This window comes from Heloderma suspectum, chromosome 10 (genome assembly GCF_057233095.1).
Source record: "Heloderma suspectum isolate Gila_16-S chromosome 10, 16-S_ref, whole genome shotgun sequence".
Classification (NCBI taxonomy): domain Eukaryota; kingdom Metazoa; phylum Chordata; class Lepidosauria; order Squamata; family Helodermatidae; genus Heloderma; species Heloderma suspectum.
The window spans coordinates 18,834,174-18,848,677 of NC_139467.1; the positions used below are offsets into that span (position 1 = coordinate 18,834,174).

Here is a 14,504-nt window from a genome sequence, read left to right on the forward strand (position 1 = left end):
GACAGGCTAGAACAATCTTATGGCACCTCAAAGATGTGACTATGCCTGTGGAGGGAATGCAAGTGACTATACTGCTGGGAATTGGAGTTGCAGTCTCTCAGGGGACTTAAGCATGGATTCCCCATGAAAGCATTCAGGTGTTAGGAAGGGTGGTAGATTCAGTTAAAGTGATGTCACTTTTTCAATTTGGTCAGTGCATCGCACAACTGATCTATGGGAAATTCATGTGCCTGTCATTTGGGAAATGGCAGGGCCAAATCACACAATGGGAAGAGAGGAAGGATTTATATCCACAGGCAAAGGATCTGATCCCAGGCCAAAAAGTGGGGATTGTTTATCTAACCCAATCCAAAACAAACTGGAGAAAATAGTCACCAAGAAGCCAAGAGCCACCTATTAGGTTTAATTAACCAATGCTGTTTCTCCTGTTTGCCAGGATGTGGGAAAATTAAGGCCTTGGGAATAATTGACTGTATGCATTCTCACAGGTGGTGCCAGATTGGCAGAGATGATGGGCATCAGCCCCACTCATAGCGGATATAAAAAAGGAGTTGACATCTACGTTGTCTTAATCACTGGACTTCTTTGCCACTTCTAAAGCATGTAGGGACACTTCACCAGGCAGATCTGCTGCTATGGAACCCACCAAATTGCTGGCTTTCTTTCTGTTGCTGCAGCCGTCTTTTTGTAAGATCTGGCATTTTGATGGGACCACAAACCTGGGAGAGCAGGGGGACAGTCTATGTGCATCATTTTTTCTTCCCCTTGCAATTGCATGTATAAGAGCTGTGCAGCAGCTCTCTCTCTCTCTCTCTCTCTCTCTCTCTGTGTGTGTGTGTGTGTGTGTGTGTGTGTGTGTAAGTGACCCATGTTATTGTCTGCAGAGATTTGCACCTGACTGTTACATTCTGACTTTCCTTTCCTTGCATATGGTTTAGGTGCGGATGAGCTGTTGTGCGCAACATGGGTTAGACAGATGTGTACATAGTAGTGCTGAAACACATTTAGAATGTTCATGTGGGACTTCTCATGCAGTGACTGGTTTTTGATTTGTTTGTATTCTTGAACACCAAATGATAAGCCAGCAAACCCACATGTGAAATATCTCTTAGCCCATCTTCTTCGGGAGTGAAAGAGATCACTGAATTACTTGGGCGAGTGATTTTGGAGATAGTCCAATACTCTGCTGAAGAGCATTGGTGCTCATCCTAGATGGACAGTGAGCTTTCTCTGTCTGTGTTACAGTGTCAGCCTACCATAAGCGGATCGTTGGAGGCCATGAATGCAATGAGGCTGAGCATCCTTGGCTCGTGCTACTCTATTACTCCGGACAGCCCTTCTGCTCTGGAATACTGCTTGATCACAACTGGGTACTCACTGCTGCTCACTGCTACATAAGGTGAGGGATGTTAAGGTGCCAGCGAGTACATTTAGAATCCAGTTTCAGATCTTGGGCAACGTTTCAGGTTCGATCTTTCATGACCATTAGTGATCGCGGTGTGCATATCTCCCACTGAGCGCAGCTCTTTGCTTTTACATGTGGAAAAGTGACACTGAATTAGATTTCCGTATAACTTTTCCAAGTACGAATCTGGGGCAGGCACATGATGGGAATGCAAGGTCCTCCTGGCAGGGTCTTTCCCAGGCAAGTTACATGGGTAAACAATCCTGGAATCTTGTGGTGAAACTCTTTCAGCCAAATTCAATTTCAGAGAAACTCTTGAAGGAGCCACATTCCAGTGGTTGGCAGGGCCAGAAACAAAGGGAGATTGGCCAGAGGCTAAGTGGGAGGCAGGGGGAGCCAACGTTCACTCCAAATGCCAACATGTTGTAAGTTAAAGCTCCAGTCACTAAGCCTTAGGAGAGGCATTTCAATCTTTAAGGGCAGGGGGGACTACAGAAAAGCTGGGAAAAGCCCCAAAGTTTGGTGGTTAGGGGAAAGGGGAAGTGGCCTTCTGGGGAATCCCTGAGGACCAGAGTGGGAGCCCTGGAGGGAGACTGATTTAGAGGGAGACTGACAGCCATGCTCAGCAGCAAATCCCATGAAACCAACTCCAGGCCAGAGGCCAGAACAAATGTCCATCCCAAGAAATAATGTAGCCAACTTGCCCATCTAGGCCATGTTGAGACACCCCTGAGCCCTTTGCTGTGTTTCTTGTAGTGGTGAAATCCAGATAAAGATTGGAGCGCACAACAGAAACGTGCCAAGAGGGGATGAAGAGCAGAGAATCAGTGCAGGCACCATGTGCTACCCTGACACTGCCAGAACCACCAAAAGCAGCTGTGCAACCTTCACTGATGACATCATGATGATCAAATTGAACATCCCTGTTAAGTACAACAAGCACATCGCTCCCCTCACCTTACCCAGCTCCTCTGTCTCTGTGGGAACAGAATGCAGTGTAATGGGGTGGGGCTCAATCACAACTTCTAAAGGTAAGAACCACGGCCATCACATAGTTCTCCACATACTCAGACATTTGCCAGAATGTTGACATTCACATAGTTCTCCACATACTCTGACATTTGCCAGAACCAGGTTTAGGGTCTCACTGTGTCTGGTGCTACCAGTGGGCGGGGTGAACACTCTCCCCATAGAAGGGCCTTTGCCTCACCCAAGGGATCCCCGACTTTTTGGGTTGGTGGGGATTGTTGGAATGTTGAGAGTGTCATGGGTGCTCTCACAAAATGGCTGCCCTGGGGAGGACCTGCCCATTTCTAAAATGGCTACCATGGTGGACATGGTCCATGACAAAACACGAGTTTACCAGAAGGAAACTGGTAAGACAAAAATAAAAGTAACTTGCCCAAAAACCTACTTACAAGGCAGAGAGAGGGTCTGAGCTCCAAAACACAAACTCAACCCAAATAAAGATGGTGCTGGAGGAGAGCAGTTCACTTAGCAGCATAGTGGCTTCACCGTTCATTTTTTAAAATGTTAAGAAATGAAATAATACCCAGGAGGGACAGGGAGCCTGGCGAGTGGCAAGAGAGATCTCCACGCACACATTGGTGCCCACAGGTGCACCACATGGAAGACCATTTAGTTCATTGTTTTCCTTAAACGCAGCTCTGGAGCACTTCCGCTGCAGTGTGCCACTTCTCCCCACATTAAATCCTGGACATGCCCTATTATGTGACCTTCCTGTGACGTGGCGGTGACCTAGTCAAGGGTTGGGGCCACCCCCTTCCCCCCTTCCCTCTTTTTCCCCATTCACAGTAGGGCTGCTTTCCCATTCAGAATACATTGCCTGTATTACCCATAAAAGCGCACCAGCGCAATTTCTGTCCTTCATAATTGCGCAGTAGTAGCTTTCGCCATTCACAGTAACTAGCCCCTATTTCCCATTCTTAAAAGCGGGGTTGCACTGTTTCTAGGCTTCACAATTGCTCAGTAGCCGCTTTTGCCATTCAGAGTATCTAGCCTGTATTTTTCATTCATCAGAACTCAGCTGCACTGTTTCCAGCCTTCAGAATTGAGCAGTAGTTGCTCTCCCCATTCTATGTAGCCTTATTTCAGAGCGCAGTAGCAAGGGGTAGCCTGAACAGCAGGAAGGGGGGACACAAGCCTCTCATTCGCTGAGCCTGACCTACAGGGTTTCTAGTCTTCAGAAATTCAACAGTAGTTGCCTTCCCCATTCTATGTAGCCTTTTCCTTTTTCAATTCATCAAAGTGCAGTATTACCCTTTCAATCAGTTGGGATATCGCAGTAGGGGATTTAACCCTTTCATAGTTCGCAGCTTATTTTTCCCATTCATCTTTTAGTCTTTTACAATTCCAAATGGTGGATGAGAGGGGAATGGTGTGGAGTTAAACTAAGCAGGCTTACTTCAGTACTTCCAAACTTCCCTGAGCAGGGGAGTTACAGGGGCAGGGAACAAGCGTCTTTCATTCACTGAACATCATCTACTGGTTGATGACATTCAGTTCTACTTAGCCCACCCAGCCCCGAAGTATGTCGATTTCAATCTCTGTGTGAGCTGTGAAAAGTGGGGGTTTAGGTATGGTTTAATTTGCTTTCCTTGCTTTATGTGTCCCTGATGGACCAAAGCCGATTTCATGAAAATCCAGATATTCCCCAAATGCGGTTCTCAATCCATTTTCCCCCCGCCCCCCGGCCTCTTCTGGAGCTCACACGTCACCATGGCCAGCTCTGCAGTATGGCAGTCAGGAGGGTGGCCCTATGTGCATTGCCCCCAAAGAGGAAACGCATCATGGAAGATAAAAACAAAGAGGATGTGATCCGCATTAAATCTGCACATGCTACGTATAGGAGCCTATTAAGAAAGAATTATTATTTAATAATTTAATAATTTAAGCAGAAGCACAATGCATCACACAATACTGGGGAAGACTGAGATCAAGTCAGCCGAGTGCCTTGCTCAATCTGCTGTCCAGGTGTTAATAACAGTTGATGGGCAACTTCAGGGCCCCTGAACCCCTTCTTGGGGTTCTTTATCTTTGAATCAGACTTGGACTGGACGGCCCTTCAAACAGGGAACACCTTGAAATGGAGGACTGCCCTCTGTGAAGTTGGACACAGGGCCACCCTTATAGAAACATAGAAAAGAGAGCAAGCTGCCATATACTGAGTCAAACCCTGGGTCCATTTAGCCCAGTATTGACACAGACTGGTAGCAGCTCTCCAGGGTTCCAGGTAGGGATTTTTCCAGCCCTACTGGAAGATGGGACTCCCAGGTCAGAAGATGGTCAAAATGCTACTGGGGAGGAACAGAGGATAAGTTCAACTAGCCCCAGATGTGATGACGCAGCTAGCTCAAAGCCGAAAGGACGGCTAGCAGCCGATGGTGCTAGTGGTGAACGACGAATCCAATGTGCTAAAGATCAACACACCGTACGAACCTGGAGGACTCGACCTTGGGGGAGCTGGGGGTGGCGACGGCCGACAGGAAGCTCTGGCGTGGGCTGGTCCATGAAGTCACGAAGAGTTGGAAGCGACTGAACAAATAAACAACAACAAACTGGAGGTGCCAGGGATTGAACCTGGGACCTTCTTCATGCAAAGCAGGGGCTCTACCACTGAGCCACAGCCATTTCACTAATAGATCATATAGATCCAATAATCTAATAATAGATTAATGACTTGGAGGAGGAGGTGCAGGCAATGCTGATCAAATTTGCAGATGACACAAAATTGGGCGGGATAGCTAATACTTTGGAAGACAGAAACAAAATTCAAAGTGATCTTGATAGACTGGAGCTCTGGGCAGAAAACAACAGAATTAAATTTAACAGGGATAAATGCCAAGTTCTGCACCTAGGAAAAAGAAACCAAATGCACAGTTACAAGATCGGGGATACGTGGCTCAACAACACTACAAGCGAGAAAGATCTTGGAATTGTTGTCAATCACAAGCTGAATATGAGCCAACAATGTGATGTGGCTGCAAAAAAGGCAAATGCCATTTTGGGCTGCATTAATAGAAGCATCGCTTCCAAATCCCGGGAAGTACTAGTTCCCCTCTACTCTGCACTGGTTAGGCCTCCTCTGGAGTTCTGTGTCCAGTTCTGGGCACCACACTTTAAGAAGGATGCAGACAAACTGGAGAGGGTTCAGAGGAGGGCAACGGAGATGATCAGGGGACTGGAAACAAAGCCCTATGAGGAGAGACTGAAAGAACTGAGCATGTTTAGGCTTGAGAAGAGAAGACTGAGGGGAGATATGATAGCATTCTTGAAGTACTTGAAAGGTTGTCACAGAGAGGAAGGCCAGGATCTCTTCTCGATCATCCCAGAGTGCAGGACACGGAATAATGGGCTCAAGTGACAGGAAGCCAGATTCCGGCTGAACATCAGGAAAAACTTCCTGACTGTTAGAGCAATATGACAATGGAACCAGTTACCTAGGGAGGTGGTGACTCTCCCATACTGGAGGCATTCAAGACGAGGCTGCACAGCCATCTGTCAGGGATGCTCTGACTTGGATTCCTGCATTGAGCAGGGGTTGGACTCAATGGCCTTGTAGGCCCCTTCGAACCCTACTATTCTATGATTCTATGAGATCAAGCATTTTGTCATTTCACCAAAACAGGCAAAGGTCCCAGTTCTCCAACAAGGCATTCTTTGCACAGGACACCTGAACGCATAGGAGAAAGCACAGGAGGGGTTCTGGTCTGCACATCTTTCTTCTTGCAGGTTCAATGGGCTCACTCAGCAGGCCTTGCTTGAAGTTCCCCAAAATCCTGGAAGTGGCATTGCACATTGCCAGATTTCTTAACACAGTTTTCTTAACATGCTCCCATACACAGCAAAATTGATTCCTTGCAAGCCTCTTACTAGAGCATCTTGTCCTTTCCTTTTGGTTTTCAGTGACTTTACCCAACGTTCCTCACTGTACTTCTGTCAGGATACTCGAGAATCGCTTGTGTGAGATGGCTTACAAGGACTGGGTAATAACTGACAAGTTGTTATGTGCAGGAGCCATAAAAGGATGCAAAGATTCATGCCAGGTAAGGCATTTTCCCCTGCGGGCTGCATTCTGAAGGAAGGGCAGTCGGCTCCCAGACCATGAGAGCAACACGGGTTAAGATGTTGAGCTGGTGACTCCTTCATTGAGCCCAGAATTCCAGCTGAGATACACAGGCTGGGCGCTTATGCATCACCAAGAAAGAATGCAAAAGATGACAGCAATTTTTATATGCTAATTCATATATGATTTACCATATGCACAATATAACATAGCACATAGTATAGCATATTAGTATACCACTATGGTAAATTAGTATACCAGTATGGTAAATTAGCATAGTATATATTTCAGCATAGTAATATATACTGTGCATATGCACATAGCAGAGGAACACATATTGTACATAAATGTAGTATAGATGCAGATTTGGAAGTACTGCTTATAATTTAAATAGAAATACACCTCACTGTAATGGGGAAAATTGACCAGGTGAGCTGTGTGCCTCCTCAATCTGCTATCTGGGTGCCAACTGTTTATGGGCAAGTTCGAGGCCTCTGCTGGTCTCCCTTCCTGTGGTTCCTTATCTTTAAACTGGACTTGGACTGGAGCCATTCAAATGGAGGAGATTTTCAAAAAGAAGACTGTTCTCTGACAGCTATTCAAATAGAGGACTGTCTTCTGTAACAGAGGATACCTGGCCACCCTACTGTAGCAGCATAATTCTCTTGTTATAAGACACAGCCCAAAAGAGAGAAATGGACAAGCCTACAAGTACTAAACATGGCAAGAAAGGTGCTGTATGAAGATAGAGACTGTCTGATCCAATAGCTCTTAAGACAACCTGAACAGGATTTAGAAAATTGGTGGAGTAATTAATCTGGCTTTTTCGGAAAAAGCTGCAGAAAAGGGAAACTACTAAACATTTTTTTAAAAAAACAAACAAGCTCCATAAAGCACTGGAGTGACAATTTCCAATGCAATACACATAGCTGCATCTTGTACTTTCTACAAGCATATACTCTATACATTTCTGAGCGTACAAACCTTCCTTCACATCACATACACCACCATGGAAACTAGACTAATGCAGAAGAAAAAACTTTATATACTAACTTCAAACTTATTATCTGAGTGCTGATTTTTATGTAGCCAAAATGGCACCATCCATGAAGAAGGGGGAAAGGATCGGCAGTCTCGGGGGAACCCAAAGGTTTGCAAAAAATGTTTTTTAAAAAACCCTAAGGTGGTGGTGGGGGACCCAAAACCCTTTATTCCAGATGCCTTTGTGGCGCTGTAGTACTGGTACATAGAGTGCCTGGGTTTTTTGACCACCCTTGCCTTGTCCCTCTGTAGCCTGGAGAAACAACCCATGAACAACCCACAATTTTGGGTTCACATGTAATGAGAACTCATGGTTTGAACAACCTAGAGTTTACAACCCTATTGGAAACCATGGGTTCTCTTCCTGGATTGTTTGTGGTTGACAAACCATGGTTTGTTAGCATGCCTAGGTTTTCACATCATGACAACCCAGAATTCAAGAACCCATCGGTTAAATAAATTATGGGTTAGCATTATGTGCAAGTCAGATCACTATCGTAGTCCAAGCCGTAGCCAGATATTTCATATTGTGTTCTGCTCTCTCAATAGGGTGATTCTGGTGGACCACTTGTCTGCAGTGGACAACTCCATGGGATTATATCTTCAGGTCAGCCACCGGGGCCTGGCATCTATACCAGGGTCGATAGCTATCTCAACTGGATCCTGGATTTTCTTTGAGCAAGTGCAAATGGCCTTGCTCTCTCTGACAATGGATTACCAGTAAAAATCTCTTGAGTCACATCAATGGGGTACGGGGGAACCTACTAGCTGATGTCCCTTTTTCTTCATGCCTTGGGCTACAGACCAAGGCACACATTTGCCTGTCATTGAACACAGTGGGATTTACTTTGGAGTACAGGCGTGCAGGATAGCACTGCACGACACCATATTGTTGCATCCTTAAATCCTGATGGGATGCATGCTTACTTCAAAGTAAGTCTCATGGAATGAGAGACCTATCTGCAAGTGAATGAGCATAGGTTTATAGTCTTACTGAAGTATAACAGGAATCTCTGGATGGCCATTTCTGCCCTAAGCACTAGAATCTTGAATCTTCTGATTACACAATGATTTTTATGTGAATTCCCAGCTTTGAAAGCTAAGAATTACAAAAAATAAAAGAAACTTCAGCATTTCTAAAATCTCTTAATCTAAGCATCTATCTCTTGTTTTCTTATGGTGTGGACTTGACAGTACTGGCAAGTGAATGTAATATAGCCCTTTTCCCGTTTACCGGGGTCAATCCCTGTGGGGCTTGATCTTATCTTTAAGAATAGAAGCTTGATGAAGGAAGAATGGCTGATTAGTCATCTTCCATACACCAGAGCAGAGGACCAGCCCTTTCTCTTACGTCATGAAGGGGAGGGCTTAGCTCAGGGGTGTTGAACGTCAGACCTGTGGGCCAAATCCTGCCCACCCAGGTTGTCCAGTTGGCCTCAGACTTTCACCTGCCCCCAAGCCCTTTCCCTCAGTCACTGATCGTTTGGTGTTTCCCAGCATTTGCATGTGTCCCCCCCGCCCTGCCCTCGCAGTTCTAAAAGCTTGTAATGCCTCTCCTAAAGCTTAGTTACAGCCAGTAAGAGCTTTAAGCTAAAATATGCTCTTTGGGGTATGTTGTCCTCACCCCTTTTGCCTTTGTACCGCCCACCGATGGAATGCAGCCCCTGAGAGCTTCTCCAAAATTGAATTTAGCCTTTCAACAAACCTGGCTTAACTCATATGCAGCACATGCCTATGCCTGTTTACTTAGAGGCAAGTCCCCATATGTTCAGCGGTGCTTGCTCCTAGTTAACTCTCCATAGGATTGCAGACATAATCTTGAATAGTAGGGTTTTTTGGCAGTGTGTTTGTGTGAATTAGGTCATTAATTATCCTCCATTTACATGTAAAATGTTTAACTTTGTTCCCCTTTAATAACTGAGAATTGCAATGCAATTCTACACATGTCTACTTAGAAATAAGTCCCTCTGAGTTCAATGGGACTTTCTCCTAGGTAAGTTAGGATTGCAGTCCTAGCTGCCTTTCCATTAATCCAGAAAGATTTCTGTTACTTTGGCTGCAATCCTGTACCTATTTGTCTGCAGTAGGCCTCATTGATTCAATAGAACTTACTCCTGTAGGGATGTATAGGATCACGCCATGAAAAGCTTTTCTGCTAAATACCAGAAAAGTTGATCCAATAGGTTTCCTCCTAGTGCCATAAAACAAAGACTTCTGATGAGGAATTAAACTCATGGCACTTCTGTGGAATTATCTGCTCCTGTTAGAAGTCAAACATGTAGCCAAGGAAATGATCTTTGGGTCTGGAGCCCAAGGGTGACTTTGCCTGATATCCTTTCTGGTTTCTGCATCATGATTTCAGGGCTGGCGTCAGGAGCCGGCATGGTCGGGGGCCCTGCTCAGGCCCATATCTCAGCAGAGGGCCCGCTGCTGACCACCAGAGCCCTTTGGCCCTGCTCCTGCTCACTGTGCCAGTGTCTCCTGCCCTCTTGCCCAGATGGAAGAACATCTCCAGTGACAGGGGAAGCAAGAAGGAGCTGCAGCCACTGCTGCCAGCTCCTTTGCCTGCCGTGTCCCTCTGGGTGGCAGTGGGAAGCGGGGCCAGAAGAAATGAGAGGCTGAGGGGGCAATGGGGGGGAGGAAAGGGGCAGTGGAGGCATCTTGCCTAGGGATCTCCAAAAACCTGGAATCAGCAATGAATAGTTGCTGGAATCCCCTTTCTCCTTTGATAAAACAGCAGAACCTGCCAGAGTGGAAAGTGCAATTTAATTTTTTTTAAACAAGGACAGTGCAAAACATTTAGTTCAAAAATATATGTTCCTCAAATAATACATTTCTAAAATAAATTATTTGTTCCAGCATTATTATTTCTCTTCTTCACAGAAAGAAAGTGTTTCATTGCATAGTGTAGTTGTGCGCGGGATACTCATGGGTTGACTTGTGTGGGGGTTTCCCATCCCTGATGCCTGCAGCTTCTCGAATGGGATGCAGGCAGCTCAGGGGGGTTTCTCCATGACCACTGAATGAGAAGGGAATGGCGGCTTACCCGGATTTTCCTAGGAATCGGCTTTGGTCTGTGCAGGGCTCCACAAACGGGTGCACCGTACCAGTATAAGTTGCTTCAGAGAACATACGTCTGGGTGGGGTGAGCGGGATTTGGAGTGAATGTCATCTGACTGCTTAACCAATAAGAGAGGTTCCTCCCCGCCATGCAGGTTCTCTCCCCACCCCCTTTCTCCTTTGATAAAATCCTGGAAGGTTTCCTCCTGTACCTTGACAAAAATCACTCTCCTCTCTCTCTCTCTCTCTCTCTCTCTCTCTCTCTCTCTCTTTCCCTCTCTCCCTCCCCCTGCATTAATTACTTCCTTAAAGCAACAATCATTAAAGGAACATAGTGTTCTCCCTCCCCTGAAGCTGCTGATGTTGCAAACAATTGAAGCTTTGAAATGTTGCATTAAACGCCTTATTTCAGTACATGGGAATCTCAGTAACTTCAGGAGTGTGCATTTTGGGAACAAACCTCATTGACCACAATGGGAGTCACTTCTGAGTAGGCACACATATGTTTGTGCTGGGAAAGACAGGGAGGGGAAAGACAGGGACGGGAAACCAGCCCCCTTTCTAACCCGATGCTGCGCAGGTGTGAATTAGTTACTTTGGTTTATTAACGGTAATAAACCAAACAATGGAAAATCACATCTTTGATACAGCACTGTATAGCCTTTAGGGAATTAGTGCTTTAAAATGAGCTATTTCGATTGTGGCAATTCGGTCAATTTACAGATTGATGTCTGTAAATTCTGAAATGCACATTCAGGGGACAGGCCTCATTGAACCCAATGGGAGTTACTTTTGAGTAGACCCTAATTGGTTTGTGCTGGGAAACACAGGGACAGGAAATTCCACTTGACCAGGGTCATGGTGAATGGCACACCTCTGGGCAGGGCTAGTATACCCAAGGTAAATGCGGGGGTTGGGGCACACAGCAACTATACCAGGAAGAACCTGACTTAAGGAAAAGAATCAGACTTTCTTTAAAAGTAGTCAAGCATTTTGTCATTACAGTAGTCTCAGGAAATCCGGTTTTCTGTGAAAAGCTCCAGGGTGGCTGCAGGATGGCCACGACGTCATGTGCCCTGAACAATCTCCAAACGGAGCCAGCTCGCAGCATATCGACCGTGGAGACACCTCCCCATGGCACTGCAGAAAGGAAGAAGATATTAGGCCTGGGGGGTCCTAGCTTGCAGCAGGCTGCCATGGAGTCCCCAGGTCTGACACAGGGCAGTGGGCATGTGAGCCAGAAGTGGCGGCAGGGGGGGCATGGTTGTGAATGAGTAATGCAAGTAAGGCAGCGGAGCAAGCAAAGAGGAACCTGGGAGCAAGAGAAAGGAGTCACAGGCATGGTCAGGTTAGAAATGAAATACTGGGCTGGGCGGATGAACTAAAGCAAGGGGAAGCAGCATAGGGCAGGGCAGGGCTAGGTGAGGGTCTGTCTTGTTACCTTAGGAGACACTTTGCCAGCGCTGGCTGCAAGGGCATTTGGGCAAGGCACCCTCAAGGGGCCCCTTCCCCCACTGAGTCTACCTTCTCACCCCCACTGTCACCAGCTGCTCCTTCTGCTCCCTTTCTTTCTCATCATTGCTACCGCTTGCTTGCTTGCCGGGCAGGGAACCAGCGAGCAAGTAGGCAGGGGCATCCACTGCTCTTCCTTCTCATCTCCACTGCTGCCTGGGCCAGTGTGAGAGGGAGGCGAACCAGCAGCTTGCAAGGTTGAAGAGCAAGTGCGACTCCAGAGGGCTGTTGCCAGTGGGCCCCTGCTGGGATGTGGGCCTTCAGCAGTACGCCTACCCTTGGCGCCAACCCAATGAGTTGTGCTAGGGCGGCCACTTCCACATCACCAAAAAAGGACAAGCAAGGGCACAGACTTGCATAAAATTTGCACAGACTAAAATGGAAAAAGAACTATAATTTCAACAGAAAGAGAGTCCATCTCACCATAGCAGGGGGAGGCTCTGACCAGGTGACCTGTGTGCCTGCTCAGTTTGCTGTCTGGCTGCTAACTGCTGATGGGTGACCTTAAGGCTCCAGCTCTCCCTTGCCTGGGAGTTTTCTTTCTCTGCCTTTCTATATGTTCCATTATACAAGCACTAGGTGGCACTGTAAGTGTGGCGGAATTGCGTAATTATACTTCCCGCATTGGGGAAAAAATGGTGGTAATGGTTGCAAAGCTCAGGACATGCCCTGGAGGAGGATGACATTGTGTAAAGGACCCACAAACGACCGTGAGTGAGCAATCACGAGTGTACAATAAAAGCCTTGTGTAGAAAGGCTCACTGCCAGCCAGCCGCCTTCAGGCTTTGGGGTCAGCTGACAACAGTTAGGCTGGTACTGCAGCCCGGAAGGTACCCTTTCCCTATAATGCCTGGTCTGGCTGGCTGGTTAAAGTCTCAGAGTGTGGGAGGTAAGTCACAGAAGGCTGGCCACTGATGGTCCTAGTCTGAGACTCCCACGCAGCGCCTTTCAGAAGGTTTGTCCTCCCAGCTAATAAGAAATTAAAGGCTTACGTGAGTTCATATTTGTATGGAGAAACCTCCTCAGGGCAAGTGTTATAATTTCTGGGAGGAATATTTTGCTGAGACAGAGATAGCACTTGACCAATAATAAGGTCTCCACTGTGGTAATAGCCCTCTGCATAGGTTCTGTCCAGGGCACGAGGAGTCTTTCCCACCTTGCTGACTGCATGGGGGAGAAGCAGTGTGATGAAGATCAGTGAGAGCATGGCTGAAGCATCACCATATGGTCACAGCTGAGATCTCAGCTCCTGGTCAAGAGCATCCGGGTCAGTTCAAAACATTTTGCTGCCTGAGGCAAAGGACAAGATGCCACCTCCCTCCATTACATGTATGAAAGCCAATCAGACCAGCTGTTGAATCTCAGTGGCACATACAGCGGTGCCCACTCTGCGTCCCTCAGCCTCTGCTGCCTGCAGCAAGCACCTCACTCTGCTAATGGTAGGGCCAGCCCTATACTTCCCTTGAATAGGACTGTGTGATGCAGCATGTTTATAAGAGGTCTGAGGAGACTTTGCTGGAGTGGTCTTTTTTTGTTGCTGATTTTTTGGGTGCTTGCAGAGCATTGTCTCAGACAGGGGTTGTGAACAGTGGGTTGTTTGTAGTTAACAAACCATAGTTTGTTAGCGCAGGTGGGTTCAGATAAAATAATAACCCACGTTTCACCAACAACTCATGGTTCAACAACAACCTACACTCAACCCATACTCAACCTCTGAGTGTGGTTATCATGTTATTTGAACCCAGTCATTGATAACCTCATGCATTTGTATAATCCCCTTTTAAAGCCATCCAAGTTGGTGGCCATCACAATATCTTGTGGAAGTTTTAGGCCCTGTTTGCACATAAAGCTAAGCCACTGTGAGTTAATTTCTAAGACTTCTGTGATCTGGCTTGGAGTTAAATAAAGATGGAGAATTAAGAAAATGGATTATGGACCTTTGTTTTGGTTATCTAATCAAGCAACATGTAGGCAATTATTTTTTTCTCCTGATGGCATGGATAAATAAGGATTAGATTTTATGGAAGCATATAATAGATGGAGGTTCAAGAGTATAAAGGCAAAATAACCTATTTCTTAATTAAAATGCCTTCAAGGCTAGAGGGATGTAAGGAATTATGCTGGATGAAGGAATGGCCAACTTGGTTTCAATGGAGGTTGTGCTGGAAGGCTTTGCAGAGAATTTAAAGTATATGAATGAAGATTTGCTAAAGCACAGGCAGAAAGACAGAGAGAAAAAAAATGAAAATAGGATGAAAGAAAGGCAGTAGAGACTGGATAAGCAATTATCCAAACTGGAGACTAAACTTAGTTGACTATAAACTCTCTTTCAGGCTTCCGTTAAATGTTTTGATCTCCCCATTAGCTTAAGGATAAGACACATGATTGCTAATGAATAAT

General features: G+C 46.2%; 1 protein-coding gene across 1 annotated transcript; it reads left to right on the forward strand.

Moving 5' to 3' along the window:
* The first annotated feature begins 570 nt into the window (after positions 1-570).
* Positions 571-11,005, forward strand: LOC146337875 (gilatoxin-like). Its single transcript, XM_084815407.1, has 5 exons — positions 571-687; positions 1,246-1,399; positions 2,162-2,436; positions 6,332-6,471; positions 8,082-11,005. Exons 1-5 carry the CDS (start codon positions 636-638, stop codon positions 8,208-8,210), a joined length of 750 nt encoding a protein of 249 aa, XP_084671533.1. The 5' UTR covers positions 571-635; the 3' UTR covers positions 8,211-11,005.
* Positions 11,006-14,504: the final 3,499 nt, after the last annotated feature.